We start from the raw sequence: 21,953 nt of genomic DNA, 5'->3' as shown, positions 1-21,953 counted from the left end.
GCATCTGCCTTTGGCCTGGGTCATAATCCCAGGGTCCTGGGATCAAGCCCCGCATCGGGCTCCCTGCTCAGCGGGAAGCCTGCTTCTCCCTCTCCCACTACCCCTGCTGGTATTCCCTCTCTTGCTGTCTCTCTCTCTGTCAAATAAATAAAGTCTTAAAAAAAAAAAAAAGGATGTAGCAAGAGGAAAAAGTAAGGTACTAGTTTTAATTTACACAAAAGTGTTCATAAAACCAGTATAATAAACCACTTTGCCTAGCCAATTGGCAATTAAAATAAATGTTACTAAGATGTGTTAGAATTCACCAATATGCAAAACTGAAATTATAATTATGTCACAAAAATAGTGATAAAAATAACACTGCAGCACATTTTAAAAATTGATTTTATTTTCCTTTTCAAGATTTAAAGTGTTAAACTCTTCACTCTGACCAGATGATTAGAAAGATACAGATCTACTGATTATTTTTATACCAGAATAATCTTTCATTATTAATCTATTTAAGTCTTCTCTCAAATCAGTTCATCAGTGCTGCCAATTAAAAATAGAAAATGTATGTGCTCAATTTCAAGAATTAAAAATAATGCCTTGGGAGTAGCATTTCTTTCCTGTGGTAAGAGGATTGTTGGATTTTCCAATTAAAGAAGTCTCCATACTGGAAATGAGTAGTCAATTATGAAAATTATTTTTGAATAGACAATTTGCATATCCCTAATTGTATTCATTTCTTTTGAAAGACTGAACTTGGAATTTATGATGTTTTGATTGATTACTCCTGCATTTGTGTTATTAATACTATTGCTAACAAGGTTCCCCTATGAATGGGCCTTTGAGTGCCTTTCCTGAATAAATGTCTGAATCATAAGTAGGTTTGTTTTACTTAATGAATGAAAAATATCTAAGGCTTTACCAGCAGGTTTCAGGTTTGTGCACACTGTCCTTTATCGGGCTGACAGTAGGCTCCGCTCGCTGCCAACCACATGCACATTTGGACTTTTCCACATCACCCGATGAGGAGCGTGTGAAGTCGCTCTGTGGTGGCACTGTCTGCCGGCCAAGAGGACAGTTTCAGCAGGACTGTCCTTGCTGTTCGTACAGCAGTGCCTATGCAATGAATATTTTATTACATCTTGCCCTTTATGAAAAATGACTTGGAAATGGACAATTAAATGTTTTTATATTAATGACAAGAGCAGTTCTCGTACGAAACAAAACTGAGATGAAAAGGGGAATAATTTGGTTAAAAGTGCTGATGTGTAGTCTCATTGGACTTGACGTTCATTGGACTTAAACCAGTCAACATAGCGTCATGAATGAAGAGAACAAAATTAAAGGGTTGAATAAAAAGGGGATATCTGTGTGCACAAAGTGAACACGTTGTATGGAAATATGCACATGTATTTGTTGTGATTGTGTCTAAAAGGACAGCCGTTGTTATGGATTTTATAATATCTTAGCTCTCTGAGACGGGAATGTCCTCTTTTAACCATGTGGTTCTATTGTTCAGCTTTTGCATCTTCAACTTATATTTCCGGAAACTCTCTCAAAAAAATACTGAAGTCCTTTCCGGCATGTTGGGAAAGGTGGTGAGGGGAGGGGCAGCTGTCTTCTTCCTTCAAGAGAGTTAGCCAAAATAGATTCTTTATTTCAAGAACAGACAAACCATTAATGAAGTCCTGCCACCGTACCTTTGGACATAATATTGAATTGAGAGTTGTGGTACAGAAACATTCAAGTTACAGGTTTTCAGAGGCCATTTTCTTTAAAATCAAAGAGCGATCACCATCAGCTCGACGCAGGGCCATGTGACGTGCATGCCATTCAAAGTAATTAGTGTTGTTGGATTGTTTGTAGCTGATTGCTGTGTTTGATGAACAAGAACCACTCCACAAGATTGAGAGCCCCACTGGAAACCCTGCAGGTCGGCAGAGCCCAGATGCCTTTGAGACGGAAGTGGCTGCCCAGTTGGCTGCATTTAAACCAGTTGGTGGGGAAATTGAAGTAACCCCTTCTGCTCTGAAATTAGGTATGTGTATTTTCACTGGTATGTTCTTCGCCTGGTTGAAATACATCATCTTGCTGATTATAACTTATCGTTTTAGTATCTTTCTTTAAAAATCTGGTTTGTCTTTTCTTTAGATTATTTTTACATAGCTCTCTGTAGCTGCGGGACGCTCAGACAAGGGGATGCGGTTTTTTTCTTGAACGGCGGGTGGATCTGAATTGCGTGTTCTTGAATTATCCGACAGGACAGGCTGGTCTGTAAGTGATGGGGTTCATCTGTAGCCTGTGAGGATCACTTAACAAACAGTCTCTGAAAAGTGTCATTTGGTAAAAGCTAACGGTTATCAAGGAATTCAGACTAGGAATAAAGGTCACTTTCTGTTTCAGCCACCTTCTTTTTCTCCTCAAACTATGTGTCTCAGACTTTGGGGAAAACATTTCGAAGTTAGTCTCTTAATTCTGTCCTATTCGTTTATTCAAACAAGAACAACCCACCCAGTAATTTTGTTCGGAATTCTTCATTTTTGTTTTGAAGGCATTGGGAGAAAACGAAACATTCTTCCGAAGTTTCAGTGAATTTCCATCTCCAAGAGCAGCGTCAGTTTTTGGTGATACCTCTTAGAGATAAATTTAGGTCAGTTTAACAGCATGAAGCTTTTGAAAATCCGCTAACATTTTGGTACTTAGAACAAATTTCATTCCTGTCGAGTGTATGCATCTGTTTTGAGACTGCTCTGAGCACCTGTTGTATAGGTTAACTCTCCAAGTAGAAGAACAGAGGCTTTTACTACCCTGCATGGGGAATCTTTCCCTTGCAAAGCAAAGTATATGTTTAAAATCACAGAAGTCCTGCAGAGTACTAGTGTTTCCCATCTGGAACAAAATGTTTACTGGAAAGTTTAATTTACCTACCACAATACTGAATATCCCTATTTGGTACTGATTTTCTGGAAAGCATCTGTGGTGCCGCTTTTATAATAAACCAAGTGGAAATTTATGACCTCTCATCTTCATGCTGCTCCTCTATGCTTTGGAAACCCAGCTAGTGACGCGGTGTTCTGGAATGTGGACAGCCCAGGGCTCCGTGGCAGCTTCGCTCCATCCACAGCCGAGGTTTGTGGCTGCAGCAACCTCACCGCCCTATCATTCATTTGCATAATGGATGCCTTTTTATCCATTATGCAAATGGTGTGGGAGGGAAATTAGGCAATAAGGGAAGACGAAAGGAGAAAATTGCTCTTGCTTGTTCCAATATTCTATTTATAAGCAAGCACTGTGTGGTCTTCAGAAGGCTGAACCTTAGAGTATCCTGTGCTGGGGAACTTGTTTCTGCCTTCTCTTAGGGTCTTTCTCAGGGAAAAAAAATGTTTATCTTTCTTAAGCTTTCTCAGCTTCTTTTTTGAACCACCTGAGAAATACAATGTTGAAATCTGGAAGAAAAGTAAGCTGAGGTTCTTTTTCTTTGAAAGTGAATTTTCTACTTCTTTAGTACTAATTTTTGGTGAAAATGAGAGATAGACTCTTTATTAAGTGGGGACTTCTTGCCAGGCACTGAGCTCAAAGCAGTGTACCAAGTGTTCTAAATCCTTTGCTCATGACAACTCATTTTTTTAAGGATTTTTTTTTTTTAAAGATTTTATTTGTTTCAGAGAGAGAGCATGCGTGCGTGAGCATGAGTGGGGGGAAGGGGCAGAGGGAGAAGCAGGCTGCCCACTGAGGAGAGAGCCTGATGCAGGGCTGATCCCAGGACCCCAGGATCATGACCTGAGCCAAAGGCAGACGTTTAACTGACTGAGCCACCCAGGTGCCCCCATGACAACTCATTTAAGCCTCATGATACTTAGCTGGGTTCTGTTATTCCCCTCATTTAAGAGGTGAGGACACAGGCACATGGTACTTAAGTAATTTATCCAAAATCACATAGCGATGAGATGGCAAAGCCAGGATTTGGACTCTTTCTGGCTCCAGTGTCAGGAACCATTTTTCTGTGCTGCCTCTCCTATGCTAGTAGTAAAAGAATAAGTAGATATACTTTTTCAGAGGTGTACTTTGTGAATATATATCTAAACCCTGAAAGTGCTTAACTCCCCGGCTTCAAATCCATTTCACGTAGTACTGTGGATGAGATGATGAGATTAGCTAACCTTCCTTGCTGGGTGGTCAGTGTTGCCTTCCTGCCATGGGGTCTGAAGCCTTGGCATCACCTCCGCTTCCTCCCCTGTCCTGCCAGCCAGCCTCACTTCCTTCCGCCTTCATGCACGCGACCATTGGAGCAGGACAAGCTTTGTCATCCATCAGACCATCGCAGAGGCCTCAAGCTGACCCCTCTCTTCCCAGGGTCTGCTTCTCCAGCGCTGCCTTTCTAAATCACAAATCTGATTATATCACTCCCTGCGTAACAACTTCCAGTGGCTTCCTAGTGCGCAGAGAGCCATGTCCAAACCCATTAGCAGACCGATGCAGATGGTTCCTCAGAATTCGCTGGAGGAATTTGGGCAGGGATGAATGATGAAAAAAATCATTCCTTATCTGACCTCACGGGTCCAGCACATTGAGTACTTTTCATTTCTGGAACTTTAAAAGCAAAGAAGAGAAAACATTTATCAAGTTTCTCAGAGAAATTAAAGAAAAAAGCCACGCAGGCTGCTTAGGGGTCTTCCTATTCTGTTTTCCTTTCCTTTTGTTGCCTTCTGGACAGGATGTGGTCGTAGATGGGGCAGGTGTCACCTCGGGATGGAGGGATATGCCTGGCAGCAGAGGCAATGATCATGGCTGCTGCGGGAATGTGACCTGGTCGTGCTGTCAGGCCCACTCTGAGATCCTGCTTAGATGAAGGGGGGTGGGTGACAAGAGGGGGAGTAGCATTTGTGTTCCCGTGATCACCACAACAGGGTGCATATAAAATGCCAAACACCAGAGCCCCAGCTCTTCACCTCAACTCCCCACTCAGCTCCCAGAGGCCATTGGAACTGGTTCTGCTTCTCGTGGGGCTCATTTGTGTAGACTGGCATAGCAGACACAGGGCTTATTCTCACGGATTTTCAAATTCTTGAGACCTGTTCAAGAAGATGGGGAATTCAATCATTATCAGCTCACATGCTTCTCTCTCTTACCAAGATACCATTTAACATAATAGGAATCAACACATTCTTATGATTAGATTGTATTAATCACCAAAAATTTGTATTTTATTGATATCTGAAATAAAAATATGCTCGATATTCAGTATAATTTTTATACCATTGTCCAACACAAGATGATAATTAATGGTGTTCTGTTAAAAGCCAACAACATTCCCTGTATGCATACAGAGATTGGCCCCTCTTCTTTTTCTTTCAAGATGAAATACTTATGCACAGAATATGCCAGAAGTTCATATTTACAGGCTCTTCATGACCTACCTACATCCTCTCTGCCCACCTTTATTACTGGCCACACTTTCACAGTTACGTTAACCTGCAGGCACCACGAACCACTTGCCATTCCCCAGATTTGCTGTCTTTCAAGTCTCTGTGTTTGTAGAAGTACTATCCTCTTCACCTTGACCCTCCCTTTGCCTCTTTTCTACTTTGTGGAATTTTATACACCTTTTAAATTCAAGCTCAAATAGGACCATGTTTGTAAAGCCTTGTGCACATCTTCAAGATAGTACAATAGGTATACAATAAATAAATTTCATAATACTTCATTCAGCGATGATGAGTTACAAAGATGAATTGAAGAAATCTACTGACCTAAAAGGGTTCAGCCATATACCCTATAAGCTAATAGGGTATATATATTTTTATTTATAGGAGGAGTTTCAAATTAATTGGACATCTACATAATTCCATCTTCATCCATCTTAATTATTTCTTACCATTTATTTTCCCAATGGATTTTCTTTTTCTTTTTTTTTTCTTTTTTAAAAGATTTTATTTATTTGAGAGAGAGAGAGAGTGCACGCACACACTCGTGTGCACACACGATTGGGGGAGGGGCAGGAGAGGGAGAAGCAGACTCTCTGCTCAACAGGGAGCCCGACGACGAGGGGCTGGATCCCAGGACCCTGAGATCATGACCTGAGCCAAAGTCAGGTGCTTAACAGACTGAGCCACCCAGGTGCCAGACACCCCCCCCAATGGATTTTCTAATGTCATGCTAAATGACTAAGTCCTGATGCAGAAATATTTGCTAGTTTGGGCTAACACTTTAAGATTCTTTTCTGAAATTGGCCAGTTCTTCCTACTGTATGGCCTAGAGATTGCTAACCTAAAAATCTATTTAAAAGAAGAGACGTGGTAAAACAAACGCTAGGTAGAACACAAAGAATGATATGCACAGAGTCCACTTGGACTTTAAAGTCACCCAGTTCAGGGATTTTCCAAGTCTTCTTTGGGGCCCTGTGGTACTTCTGAACATGTTTTGGCATTTCAACAATTATGTGATTGTAGTTAATGACAAATGACATTTATTGAGCATTTAAGTTCTAGACGCTCTCCTAATTTATTCATGTTCACTCTTTGTATGGATGGGATTGGTTATGCTGGCAGGGAAGAAAGGGATGCAGAAGGCTCTTGAGTAGACAACAGGGAATCCTAATGCCTTTTAGAAGTCCTACAGTGAAGAAACCCACTTCCACTCAAAAGAATTCTTAGTGCCCCTGAGAACAGCTTTTGTAAAATGCTGGCCTGGAATTAGACATTTCCATAGAACTTCATAATTAGCAGTTCTCTAGACAATTAACATTATTTTACAAATAAGCAAATGTGTGCTCTGATGTCAAATAACTGGTTGTTAGGTAAAGAACTAGAGTTGGACCCTGTGTCTGTTGGCTTCTAATACAGGGCTCTTTCAACTACATGACAGTTTTGGGATTAATTGTAAATTTCAATTACCGTGTCTTTGAATAGTGTATGTGATAAAATACCACCTCATATCCTTTTAGAATTGAGATAGAGTGTAAATTAATAAATAGATACTATGAATAGCTGTAAGTCAAAAGCTAATAAGGGAATAAAGACCAGAAAATTAGATGGAGAAAATTTCTTTTAAATCCTTCCATAAGTTTAAAAAAAAAAAGAAGAATTTGCTTCTGGCTCATCTCTTGTAGTTTTGCACACAACTGCATGCATGCATGTGTATGTGTTTGGGGGGGAAAGTGCACCCAAACCAACGTGCTAATGAGATACAGAGGTGGGTTTTTTGTTTTTTTGTTTGTTTGTTTCCTGTATTGCGGATGCTGTTGTACTCTTTTTGACATTTCAAGTATCTGTCCATAGGGCCTTCTGTACATCAGACACATTAGGACAATTACTTTGAAATTTGGAAGAGTGAGGGTCTTTTAGCCTTCTTGTCAGTAGTTCCTTTGCTGCCTTTAAATCTGTGGTAGCTCACCCTCTGTTCGCAGAAGATGTCATGAGATCGTGGCCCCAAGCTTGGCCCATCCTTGTCCCTTGAGAACCAGTGGTGTGGAGCTGGTCCCAGACCCTACAGTATTTATCTAGCTGTGCGCCCAGGTAAATCATTTAATCTACATCAGGGCCCCATCTTTCCAAACAAACAATAAACCAGGACCCATCTGTCATTTCCATAGAAGTGAATGTTTGAGTTGAGACCATCCGGGTCACTTCGTGATGTGTCATTACCATGTGTCCTTGCCCCACAGTTTTCTCATCTGTAAAATACACCTTGCTTGTCCTGATGAGCTGTGGTTGTCTTAGGAGAGTTTCATTCATACCACACTGAATTTGAATCCAACTCCACGTGCCTGCCAATTTCTGTCCCATGGCCCCAGTTCATTAGTAGTTTTATTTTGGATCTTTTGATAATGTTTTTCAGTACTTCTTGACGGAAACTTGCTATTTTGGGTTCAAGCTTACGTGAGAAAATATTTTCTTTAGTTATACTTATTTTAGCAATGTAATTTAAACAGTGTGCCAGGATAAAACGTATTGGGGACTTGGTTGTTACCAGTCTTGTGATCTGTGTTACCCAGATATAAAGCAATCTGATTAAAGTTTGGAGTTGAAATAGCGTTAGCTTTATTCCCCTCTCGTGTGTTAAACTTTGAAGATGAGCTTACTTTCTATTTGAAAGTGATTCTTGTTTCTGAGACTTGAAAGCTGAAAGGTGCCTCAGATGCTTTATTGTTTCCATGTGTGTTTGTGCTTCAAAACTGAAATGGAAATTATGATTGTGTGTTTGTTGTAATATAATTATTTTTCAAAACACTGAGTTCCCCTGTCTTTATTTTCAGTAGTTCTCAGGGAAAAAAAAATTATATAGCCGTAGATGAGTGTTGGAAATTGTGACCGTTTTCTATCTGATTTTGACTAATTTACTGCATAAGGGAAACATATGGGAACATTTGTCTGAATTTTTAAGGAAACCAAATCCCTTTATGGCTCTGATCTTCAGGAAAAAATAAAGAAGGGGAAGTTTATTCCTTTAATTAGGCTGCAATGTGTAAGTAGCTGCTGTGCCCATAATGTGAGTTTAAGTATTGGCATCTGACCCTAGACAAACACAGTCACACCACACACATAGCAGAACGAAAGCTCAGGGCTGGGCCGGGCTTCTGCCGGAGCCTTTGAATTCTGACCACAAAGCGCACGAGCATGTGCGGGTTCCTCGTTGCTGGAAGCTCTCCGCTGTGGGCTGTGAAACCAGAGTTGAAATTACCAGGCAACTGAGGTCATTTGCTTGGATGAATCCATAAGTCATAATTTGGTCATTGAGTTTCATCTTATTTGTTTCCTGTTGGGGCTGATTATTCAAAAGTTAACAGCTATAGAATAGCTTTCCTTTCTTGACTTTTCTCTTCCCTGCGAGCCGGGTATTTTCTTCCCATGCAGGCTTAGATGAATGATGTTGTAATTAGCTATGGTAACCTTGCCAGGCCATCATCAATCAGTCACAGCCACAGAGTCAACAAAGTGTGTGCATGCTTTCTGGTACGACAGTGACTAAATCGGGACGAAGGAGGTCACGGCGTTTCTAACCCATTTCTGGCATCATTCTTCTTTTCCTGATGTTTTGGTTTTTATTTTAGTTTTTTTTCACAGTAGGTGAAAGTGGCTGGGGGTTGGGGGAGTCAGATTATATATTGAATATTTAAAAATGTTTTAATACTCCGGAAAGGGCCGGAGGTACTTCGTTGAATGAAAAAATAAAATCAATTCCTAAAGACAAGCAACTCCTGAACAAATGTTAGAAGGTAATTACCACACAGGAGTCATTTTTGTTTGTGTTCGTGAAGTACAGATGTGGGTAATAGTTCAAATAAGAACTTTCCAGCATGCTTGGCATTACCTTTTCTAAGTAATTGCAGATGAATGGTCTATACGGGCGTACTCCATAGACAGGCAATCAGTTTATAACATTTTATAAAAATAATAGTGAGATTTGCTTGAAAATATTCTGTATTCTTATAAATGTCTTTTAAGTGAGATATCATTTATTAAATTATAGAATATTAAACAAGAAAAAACATTACCATCATCCTAACAGAACTATTTTCATTTTTCTATTGAGTTTATCTTTATATTTTGCCTTAATTTTCTTTTTTACTACCTGCTTCAGTTCTCCTTTTGTCCCTTCAATTTCGTGTGCTGTATTCAATGGCTAAATTTAGTACTTAAACTGGTACTAAGGTGGTTGAACTCTATGGAAAAAAATAAATAAAGGGGATTTGCATTTAGCCATTTATCCAAAAATGTAGGATAGTCTATAAAAAGCAAGCTTTTACTCTTGTTGTTTTCCAGCTATAAATTTCTAAGTTGATTATATGACCTCAAAAAAAGCAAAAAACAAAAAAACGCCAAGTTCACCGTCTCCCCTTTGGCCTCTTGCCGATGCTGGACCCACACAGAGACAGTCTACAGATCCGCTCGTAAACAAACGGAATGAAAGGTCACCTTCCTACCGCTCGCTTGATATTAGACCCCTGGGTTTTCAGGCCTCTTTTGCACACTGCTTTTAATAGTAAGTCCAGTGAGGCCATGTTTGCAAAGGCCTACTCCCTGAGTGGTGAAAATATTTTCAGTCATACTGTCATATTCAACTTTTTATAGTTCCTTGGGCCACTGATAAAATCATTTGCAGTTTGTTCTTTTACTAAAAGAAGGGGACAACCACCCCCCCGCAACACTCCAACACACACATACACACACATACATACCCATAGTCTCTTCTTACTCCCTTCCCACCTGCCATTACAACCCCTGTCTTCCTTTCTTATAAACAGTTCCCCACCCCTCTTTTCTGAGACAGCCAAACAGCACCAGACAGAATGGTCCTCCATTCTCTGGATAGACGTTCTGCTTTTCACAGCCTTCTAGGGTTTCACATGCCTTTTTCAAAATGCTTTCAAATTACGCATCTGTATTAAACATTCTTAACAATAGGACTCAGATTTTTAAATATATAAGTCTTTGTGACCGTAGATTACAGTTCTCATAAATTTCTAATCACACCTAACCAAATTATTTATGATAATCATGCTGATTTTCTTTTGCAGTGTGAAATTCAGGAATCTTGCTAACAATTCAGTATGTGGTAAAGCCTCATTTATACTAACAACTTAAATATAAGGTTTAGCCCTTAGGATTTGTGTGTTTTGTGTGTGTGTGTGTGTGTGTGTGTGTGTGTGTATGCCCATGCCCTTAGACAAGATCCCCCCCTCCCTTCTACCCATCTGGGGGACTAATTTAATTATTTACAGAAGATCCATCTTAAGGACAAGTCACTCAGAGTTGGACACGCTTTTATGACTGGCTCAGGATTTTCTCATTTGCTTTATCTGATAAAGCCATATGATAAATTATGCCCCAATATACACATATTTGGTTAGTTCCTTGCACTATACCTATTTGGAAATTTTGCTAAGATCTTGATTTGGCTAAATGAAAGTAAGAAATACTGAAACAGCTTGATCTCTTCATTCTCACATCCCAAGGTGATAAGGAAAGGTGACAGCCTTTGCTTAGCAATTGCCATAAGAAAGCTATCTCTCTTGTGTTTACCCTTTTTAAAATGTTTGCCAGATAAAAGAAGACAACTTCCTAGATTCCACCACCACAGTCTGTCAATTTATCATTGAAACAATGCATCTATCATATGGTACACAGAAAATGGTGCCCATTCTGTTTATTCATGGACTTCATGGGGAAATCTTGATAACTATCAGAAAACACAGGTAACCCTCTAAAAATACCAGAAAAATCTTGATTACTGTTCTATGTAAATATGAGACTCTATTAAAATCTTCAAATTCCTTTACAGATGGAAGAAATTTGGGACTTTTTTTTTTTCCTGTGTGTAAAATTAAAAGAAATTATGTGGGACATCTTGCCTATTTTCTTTTCGTTTATTTGGAAGGCTTGGCTAGGATTACTTAATGCATGTGTGTGGAATATGGCATGATCAAGGAAAATAAGTTAGAAGGCTTCTACCTACCACAACCTATTTAAAATCATAGCTCTTATAGTTGGTGTTTTAAGATAATATTAGTTAAAAGAAGCCATTACCTCAATGTCCATGTTTCTTGAAACTGTTGATAAGAATGGCCTGTCCATATCTTTTTGCATTATTTATTCTGAGAAATGACATGGATAGCAGGACGGGGAATGGCTTTGTGTCATCTGGTTCTGCCGAATTGTGATGATCAATTAAACTCTCCTTATGTTTTTAAAACAAATAGACTCTCTGCCCCAGAGACCCAAACGCATGAGGCAAACTTTGTATTTTAGTCACAGTTCAGGAATAATGTCCTTTGACCTCACGACTTTAGTTGGGTGTTACAATTAACTGCCCTCATGGCAGAGAACTCAGCCTTTGCATGGCTAACATCTGCTCTTTTCCGATGATTGGGCTTAAGAATGTAGTTATGGAAATCAGTCAGTCTGTCTGATGTCATTGCTACAGAAGATGGTGGCGTGCCTGTCACTGACTTCAGGTGATCAATAATTATTTATTGCTGGCTCAATAGATGAGAAGTATTATGCTAGGCTACCAGAGGAATATAAAATAGCACAAGCCATGAACTCATTCCCAAGCAGCTTGCAATCTAGTTGACTTAAAATAAATTACTGGGTGAATCTCTTAACTTGGTTAGGTTTCCATTTTTATAATTTACAACTCTTGTTATAATAACACAGCATACAATTATGAAACCTTATAGTTAAAGAAGGTCTTACCTCATAAGTAGATTTAGATGTGCACAAAAAGCTTCGCTGTGTGTCATTACTCATGTGCGATGTCTCCCCAAAGCTTGATTAATTATCTTTTATTTGGGTCTTTGTTTGACAGAGAGGTTCTGGAAATAATAAAACTTCAAGTTTGTGGTCTGTATGTGATTCTGCAATTTTCATTTACTCTTTTGGGCACTGTTAGTTTTATCTCCTATTAAGTGACCAGAAATAACTAGGATCCCAAGTCTTTCTGTTACCTCTAACAGTGTCCCGTGCTGCCCAAGGAAGGTCTCCAAGGACCTAATGGGTTGATGGATGAATATTTATTTATTCACCCATCCATCTATCCATCCTTCTTCCCAATGACACCCCAGTCAAATGTATTCTTTTAATTCTAGATAGTACAGTTGGAGACCAGACTTCTACCCTGGTGAGTTCAGTAAATGCACTGTTCGGAAGAATTAATTGTGCCCTAAACTGGAGGTAGATGTCAGTGACCCACTCCTTGCTGCTTTTTTACTGAGTGCCGTATAAAGTACTGACTGGACTCCTAAGGGTGATCTTTTCTTCTCCAATCTATAGGCTATATCTCAGCCTGATTTATTTATGTGATACAGAAAGTTAAAGTTCTATTTTCAGTCCCTCTGTTCTTACTCATAAACACCATTCTCTATTCAAATGTCCAAACTGTCTAAATATGATTGTCGTGTATGTGAATTCATCTACATTGCAGACTGTATAGGGAAGGAGCATCTTGACCATTTTGGAAGATTTCCTTAGAGAAGTTTAGAGAATGAATGTTGTGCGTTTTCTCCTTTTCAGACCAATTATCACCGTCCTCAAAAACTTACTCAAAACATAAATTTCTTTAAAAGAACTTCCTTGACTGCCTTATTGCCCTATTTTTAAAAATAATGTTTAGCATTTGTTTGGTAGTTGTCATAAATTTGATATGATAATGTTCTGTCTTTACAAGGTAAAAAGTTATATGAGGTTAGGCAAAATTCTTGTCTATAATTCATGTCTTCTTAAAAATTGGTTCTCAGTATGCAAAATGTAACATGAATATATTTGACTTTGTTTTTTCTCTAGTATCTTAATGAACAAGTATGCAACACATTATTTCCAAAAAGGATGAAGAAGGATATAGATGATACAATATGTAAATATATTTACCAAAGTGTAGTATAGAAATTAAGAGCACAAACATAGGTCAAATATGACTCTGTCCTTTACAAACTAGGTGATCTTTGGCAAATTATTTAACCTCAGTATGTCTCAGTTTCTTCTATAAAATCTCTCTCTCTCTCTCTCTCCATAAAAATATATTACCCATTATCTATACACATATACACATCCGTATACATATATACACACACGTGTGTGTGTATAGATAATGGGTAATATCAGTAATGACCGAGTAGAGCTGTGAGCATCAAAAGTGTTCATATATATACAAATATAAAACATTTAGAATAGTGCTGGCCATGTAGTAAGTGCTAAGTCACTATTATTTTTATCATTAACTTTATTATTGATCATTTGGCAGAAAATTATAAAATCTCCTTGTGTTTATGTAAATAATATTTTGGTCTGGATTTTTGTTCTCCCCTTTCCCCACTTTCAACCCATGACACCATGTTCTCTCTTTCTCATAAACGTAGACTGTGGTCATCTTATACCTTCTCCTAAGCCATAAAATTAAATTTGTTTTTCCTCTCTTCAGGCTTACAAGATAAACAGTAAAATGATTTATTGAAGCTAAAATAATACTCAGGGACATTAAAATAATATAATTGCTGCTGAGTTTTCATATAATACCTTTGTGCTTGTTTTTAGAGATTTGATTCTTTTTATCTTAACTCAAGTATTTACTTTCATGTCCTCACCCTGATTCAGCATATCGTTCATAAGAATTTTCTTTTACAGTTGGTAAGTGCTCGCTGTTTATGTTTGACAATAGCTTTACACAATGGAAGAAGAATTTATTTGTAATGTTGTTTCACTCATGCAGCTGACCTAGAACAATGTATCAGTCAGGGTGCCAACAGGAAACAGATGGCATCTCAAAGGTGTATTTGAAGACAATTTAATAATGGGATTATTTATGAAAGCGAGGCACTCAAGTCCTGAAAAGATTGGGAGAACCCTTACCATCCCAAGCCTGAAAGTGGCAAGGGGAGAAAATTCTTAGCAGTCTGGTGAGAGCTGCAGATGTAGAAGAGAAGTCCTTAGAGGACCAGAACCTGTGATCTTAGATTGCCCAATGCTTCCGCTTTCAGAGATGAGGGAACATAGTGGGGGATAAACATCCTAATGCCCCTTTCTTCCTATCCTCTGATCTCCAGCTGGTCCTTCCTACTGTCCAAACCCAACAGGCAGCAAGAGGGAAAGTGGCCAGTGTGATGGACTGAGTTACTGAATGGAAGTCAGCCTGTTGGCAGCCAGAACAGGGCTTAAAGGACTGGGAAGTAGCTCTGGATAGCAACATGGAGCCCAGCCAGCACAAATATCCAGTCTGTGTGTCTCTGAGGTGACTTTTTTTTTTTAATAAAATGCTGGTATAGATAAAAAAATGCTTTACAGTAACAGTTGATTATATGATTCACATAGAACTTCTCTATTGGAATATAGATATCAAATAGAAATTAAAATTGCTTTTATCCTCAAGGTGTTCACGATTCAGTACAATAGCTCTCATTCTTTATTTTGTTTTAAATTGACCCATAGCATGGGTGATATTTATATATACCGTGCACTGAAATCTAATACCCACCTTTATGTAATTACCTGTCTTGCTGACTATAATTCCATCACCTTTAGAAGTAAAGCAGTAAATCACATCAGCTTTTAGTTCCCAAAAAGTAGATTAAATATATTTCTTTTGTGTCTCCTCCTTCCCAAACTTTCATAGAAATGACAGTTGTAAATAAAAATAAAGGGAGGGGGATAGAATACTAAAACTATTGGAAATGGGAAGAAGGGGGAATGGAAAGTAAATAGAGTCAGATTAATAGATGACTCAGATTTCAGGCTGCCCTAGAGTCAAGTCTTTTTCTTTCGGCATTGAGGGATGGGCTGGGGTGGAGGTGGACAGCCTGCCTGCCTGCCTGCCTTCCTGTTTATGCCTGTTAAAGTGAGACCTGTCAGTGAACATGCTTTAAAACAACTGAAGCTCCTTGTTACTCTTAAGCAACTGAGTACTTCATACAGAGATACAAGTGGGCAACCACCGCTCACCAGACATGTAAGGGAACAACTCAAAAAATGATGCTAGAGTAGAATTGACAAGACAGCCTTAGAGAAGAACAAAAAACTTGGGAGGGAGTACCTTACCAGACTCCAAGATTTATAAAGTTATAGTAATTGATTCAGTATGGTTTTGGCACAAGAAGAGATGAATGGCATAGGATAAAAATTTTTAACAACAGACCCTAGCAAATAGTCATTTGTTTTATGTCAGATTTGACACTGCTGTGCATTGGGGAAGGGATGATGCTCAGTCAATTCAATATTTATATGGAGAAAATAATAATACTCTTAACCCCTACCTCACACCTTATACAAAAATCAGCACAAGACAGATTGCTTTTGCCATTCCTTTATATTTAGATCTACAAACAAACTGTGAAGATGATATAGGGATATATGCATTACTTTAGAGTTAGGCTTATTTTTAATTCAGGACATAAAAAGAGCTAGCCATTGAAAAATTTAGATAAATTGGATTATGTTAAAGAATTCTGTCCACTAAATGATAACATTAAAACAGTGAAAACAACTGTAGACTCTGAGAAGATATTTGTAATACATATATTTGACAAAAGGCCATGCCCCAAAAATATGAAGAACTCCCAGAAGGAAGAGAAAAGCAGATAATTCAAGGGAAAAATAAAAGTCTAACAAGGCATTTCATATAAAATAGATATTTGCATGGCCAATAAATATATAAGAAAGGGTTCAGTGTCATATAATCTTCGTGAAAGACATGTTAAAACCACATTGCAAAATGGAGAACAAAATTATGTATTTTGTTACACATTACACAATAATGTAAAGTATTGACTTATAACCCGAGATATAAAGTAAATATACATGTTTTCATACGGATACAAATAAATGATTGAATAAATAAAGGTGGTAATGGTGGCAGTGAGGAACAAATCTTCCTTACAGAAGAGTTCCAAATAATATATACACATACTCCTTCCCCCTTGAGTATAAACTGAGGTTGGTGACTCACTTCCAAGTATATAGGTTATGGGGGGAAAAAGTAATGTGTGCAGAGGTGAAATCTGGCCAGTGCTACCTGAACCAGCTGATCAAGATTACCATCACCAGGGAGAAGTCAGCTGATATATTCCCTATAAAGTGATGAGCAGAGTGTTTCACCTCAGTGATGTTCTTCCCCAAGGCTCATCTGGAGAAAAACATTAGACAAACCCAAACTGAGGGCACTCCACAAAGTGTCTGACCAGCCCTCTTCACAATTGCCGAGGTCCTGAACAACAAAAAAAAGACTAAGAAACTGTCCCACACTGGAAGAGACTCGATGTCTAACTATGATGTGGTATTCTGGATTGACTCTCAAACAGAAAAGGACATTAGTGAGAAAACTAGGGAAACCCAATTGAAGCCTGTAGCTTAGTGAATAATCCTGTGTCAATAACTCATTCGTTTTGACATATGCACCATAGTTAGGTAAGATGTGAACATAGGAAAAATTAGACACCCTCCTATCTTTTCAACTTTTTATAAATTTAGGGTCCAAAATAAAAAGTTGGTTTACATTTATTTTTTCAATACAAGACCACTACTAATACATGGATTACTAAAATGAAAAAGACAACACCAGGTATTGGTGAGTCCGTGCAGTAACTAGAACCCTCATCACTAATAACCTGAGGTTAAATTAGTTCAGTATTTTGGGAAAAATGTTCAGCAGTATCTACTAGAGGTGAACCTTCACAACCTCTATCACTCTGCCATTTCAGTCTTAGTTAACACAGGTAATTCTCAGCAGCAAAGAGTATAGATGTTTGTCAAAAGATACCACACAGCATCCCTGTTCCTCTTAGTCCCTAACTGAAAACAGCTCAAGCGTCCGTTAATGGTAAAATGGTAAAGCAGCTGTGGTGTAGCATATAATAGAATACAACACTGAGATTGAACTATTGCGACAAAACACACCCTGGAAGACACAGAAAATAGAATGTGTATTCATGTTAATATCCTTGTCTTCTACGGTGGGGTAGTGAGACGTACAGGCTGGACCATCCAGGTCAAGCAAATGTAGGTATTTAAAAAATAAAATGGCAATTAATTTAAACTTCATTCATTCACCAAGTACTTATTGAATACTTATCTGTATGCCAGGTATTTTTGAAGCTGCTGGGACTATAACAGTGAACTACAACAACTTCCTGCCCTCACGCAGTTTACCTCCTGGAAGGAGACAGACAATACACATAATAAATGAGTTATTTCTGTGGTATGTTAGAAAGTGATAGGAGTTTTGGAGAATGGGGAGTCCAGTGTTAAACAGAGTAGCATTTAAGCAAAAATTGGAAGGCAGTGAGAGAAGAAGAGTGGTGGTTAGAGCAGAGAGGAAGGGAGGCGCAAATGAGGAAAATGCCTCATCCTTCCGAGCAAGGAATCGAATGCTGCTACATCTGAACACATACACACACACACACACACACACACACACACACACACACACGGGAATGTATATATGCAGTTAGCCACCAAAAGAGTCAAGAACAGCAGCGTCATAAAAGAGTAACTTCTGGAAGGTGTGCCTCATAGTGCAAGGGAGAAAGGAACATTTTATTTTTTCTTTCTTTCTGCTTGGTTTGAATTATTATGATGGTATGAATTGTTTTTCAAATAAGATTTTAATTGAGGGGCACATTAGGACACCAGTAGTAGGCAAGGAATGTGAGAGATATTAGAGAAGCTTGAAATCACTCTAATGTGTAGAAGATAAATCATTTGCAAAATTAAGTACTTATTACTAAAAAAGGATTGTTTATACCACACCTGTCAGCTGCTTGGAGGAACTGCTCAATCGCTTTTCTCCAACTCACAGACTGAGCTGGGAGGCTCAGGAGTGGATGTACCCATGACCAGCTCTGAGCACAGCTGCAGAGTACCCCCAAATCCACCCCCACATTAAGCACATCAGTTCAGGGGCAGGGTACCGTGTTGGGAGTTGCCACCTGAATTGTATTTCTCTATCATGAGGCGCTGGCTCATACTTCCCACCAATACCAGCTCACTTTATCACTCGCAGTCTTTAAGGTCAAACTCGAAGATTTTAGTTAGGTGTATGGCAAAACAAACAAAAAGTTCTCTAATTAAACCTTATGAGATGGGTAGAGAACTACATCATTGTCTGTCGATGATGTATAACAATTCAGTATTAAAACAACTGTGTGTGTTTACTCAGGGTTTAAATCACTACAGACCTCAAAAGGAATTCGTCATTGTATCTAATGAAAATTAATCAGTCTTAGAAATCATAATATACCCCATAGGGATTATCTTTTTGTTTGTTTGTACTTGAGAGAATTTCAAATTGTATATGTCTAAAAGGATAATGGATGTAATTATCTAAATCTAGAAAAACTAAAAATACTTCATCTAAGGTATACACATAATTGGGGAGTTTTTTGTCTTTTTTTTTTGCTCGGATTATCTGGATAATTGCCTCCATTTTCCACCTGATTGAGTGTAAGCAGACGGCAACTTGAGTATTTTATAGGAAGTTGTACTCGAGTTTTCATAACACAGTAACTTGAAGTCAAAGTGTTGATACTGAGAAATGTTTTTGGAACAGTGTTGTTTTGGTCGTGCAACTGGTGGTTGGGGTTGATGGTTTTTAGACATTATATAAGAATTTCCCTATTGGGTAGTTATATTCTAAAATAATATGGATATTCTTAAACCTTTTTTTCTAATTTTTCCTATTCTTAGATCTTGAGCAAATATATTTGCTAACTCTGTACTGTGGTCCTGACCAACTGAATTTGTACTGTGGATTGAAACTCATGAAGTTTCAGGCTGAGGTTTTGGTAAAGAATACATAGAAGTGTGTGTGTGTGTGTGTGTGTGTGTGTGTGTGTGTGTGTGTGTTGTTTGGATAGAGGGGGAAATGAAATATGGGGGAGGAGAAACTTCTTTTCAAAGAAAGTAAAAATGAAAGAATCTGGTATTCACTTCAACTAATAAATATAGTCGATAAGTTAGTGGAGCTAATTCAGCATGGAGAAAATATTCAGGTGTTTTTATTATCTGTAAGGTATCTACATCAAAATTATTTTTAAAAAATTCAAGATCTGAGAAAATGTTTATTATATTTACAGTGTATGGGTAAATTAACACAATAATGAGATACATTTCTTTTTAAAAAGATCTCAACTTGCATTATCTGGCAAGTATTAATAGATCTTTGTTAAGCTGTATTAATAACAGTCAAGATTTTTTAGTCTGTTCATTAGTCAGTTGAGAATAATTAAAACAGTTTCCGTATGTTCAGATGTAAAAATGCTCCTACTTTATCACTGAAATTGTTGTCGTTTCATGTTGAGGATGGAATGGAATTAAAATCATGTAATACTCAAGAAAAGATATGGCAAGATGATTTCATGGAGTTTTAAATTTAAATCAGTCATAGCCAGGGCCCCTGGAGAAGTATGAGTTCCCTTTCTGTATTTATTATGAGTAACATTAATATGTTATTAATTTGTACAATAATATGTGTAACAAAGAAGCCAAAAGATGATGTTATGGGATGTGTGAGTTGTCCTTTTTCTGGGAAGTATTTAATTCAGTAGCAGGAAATGGGATGGGCCTGGAACTTTAGAGGAGGGACTTTTCTCTTACATGAGGACTCAGATGTTGTGGTTAGAAAGAGAAGGGTTATTTCTGTATTGCATGTGTCAGACAGACTGTGATCCCCCTTTCCACCCAGTTATGCAGTTAGATATGGGTTTATTGGTGTAGTACCATAAACAGAGCCCTGTGAAACTACTGAGCTTAAGTCTGGCAGGGACAATGGAAAGGAGGCATGGACTAATCATTAGGGGAAAGAACTGCTTCACCTTTGCTCCACCCCCACCTCGGAGGACTTCATGGTGTCTTATTTCAGCATGTTCAAGCAAACAGTCTTACACAGCTTCAACACCCAAAAAAATCTTCTCTACCGTGTTTGGCACAGCTAATAATACCTGTAGGCATTGCCCCCAAATCAGTGGTACTATTGTGCACTACCAGAGTTGGGACTCTCTGGCTTAGTCTCCTTCCCTCCTCCCTCCCTCTTCTCCCTTTCTCCTGTTTTCTCTCTCTCTTTCAGCCCTTCTTTTCCTTTTTTTTTTCTCTTTCCTTCCAATCTCCTGTATTCCCTGTTCTCCTTTCTTCCCTCCCTCTTGCCACCTTTCTTGACTTTCCTTTCTTTGACAATCATTTATAGCCCAAATAGCAAAATTAGTCAAGTCCTAAGATCATCTTTCTGAGGAATAAGAATCCATGTGAACTTCAGTACCAAGACCAAATGCTTAAGTGGTTGAGTGGACATTCTTGATATAAGGCGAGAGAATTTCTGGAATTGGAAGGAAAGGCTTCACAATTGATTAATTGAAATAGAGCATGTGAAGTCACTGAGTCCAAAGGAGCAAGTACAATTCACTAAGATTATGCAGAAAAATAAGGAGGAGGAAATTTCACAGTGTTTGCATTCTTGCCATGAACATGGCTAGAGTCTGACCAAATGGACAAAGGGTCTTCCTGACACCGAAGTGAGCATCTAACCCATAAGTAGTAGAGGGTCTTTCTCATGTCAATGTGGCGTAAAAAGCCACTTGAAGAAAGTGGAAACGAGTGGTGGAGCCTCATGTACCAAGCTGGTTTCATTTGGGGAAAGATCTGGGAAGAGTTTTGGAGGCGGACAAGCAACAGACACAGGCTTAAGGAGGGGAAGAAGCCGAATTGTATTGAAAAGGGCGTGACTCGGGCCATGTGCTAGAGACCTTCATGGATGTGGCAGGCCCATTGCATCTTTGATAGTGGCTTCTGTTGGCAAATCTAATGTTACTGGATTCCTTTACTTCACTAAGCCCTGTCAGATGCCATTACTGACCGAAAGGAAACCTCAGAGGATACAGGTATATAAGTCAGCAAAAGAGCACAGGGAATAATCATCTCAAAAGGAGTGTCTGAGTCAGTGTTCTTTTTTTTTTTTTTTAAAGATTTTTATTTATTTATTTGACAGAGATAGAGACAGCCAGCGAGAGAGGGAACACAAGCAGGGGGAGTGGGAGAGGAAGAAGCAGGCTCCCAGCGGAGGAGCCTGATGTGGGGCTCGATCCCAGAACGCTGGGATCACGCCCTGAGCGGAAGGCAGACGCTTAACCATTGTGCCACCCAGGCGCCCCTGAGTCATTGTTCTTTAAAACATGTCGATGGAACCAGGAAGTGTTATGGATAGCACAGATCAGCCCTAAACTGTGATTTAGTTCAGCATTGGCAATTATTAATTTGGAATAATCATTACTCTATATAGTATGAACCATGATAACCTTCGTTTGAGTTCTTAAATCTAGTTTTGTAATACATCAAATTAAATGTAAAGACTAGTATGGTAACCTCTTGAATGGTGACCCTCCTTTTTTGTGGGTCTCACATCGCTATCTCTGAGTAAGAGGAAATCATCCTGCAATTAGTTCTCCCCTCTAGCAAGTTTACATTTCTAAAATATGCAATTAATATTATATATTC

The 21,953-nt window shown here is 38.6% G+C and overlaps 1 protein-coding gene across 6 annotated transcripts in view; it reads left to right on the top strand.

Annotated features, from left to right (window-relative positions):
• Positions 1-21,953, top strand: part of PARD3B (par-3 family cell polarity regulator beta) — a 978,033-nt gene that overhangs the window by 388,921 nt on the left and 567,159 nt on the right. For all 6 annotated transcript variants that reach the window (XM_040641719.1, XM_008687551.2, XM_040641729.1 and 3 more), the window contains exon 3: positions 1,855-2,026. In XM_040641719.1, coding sequence (XP_040497653.1) covers positions 1,855-2,026 — 172 coding nt within the window. The remainder of the gene's footprint in view (positions 1-1,854; positions 2,027-21,953) is intronic.

The sequence above is a fragment of the Ursus maritimus genome, unplaced genomic scaffold (assembly GCF_017311325.1).
Source record: "Ursus maritimus isolate PB19 unplaced genomic scaffold, ASM1731132v1 scaffold_1, whole genome shotgun sequence".
Lineage (NCBI taxonomy): Eukaryota > Metazoa > Chordata > Mammalia > Carnivora > Ursidae > Ursus > Ursus maritimus.
This window is presented reverse-complemented; position numbering and strand designations above follow the sequence as displayed.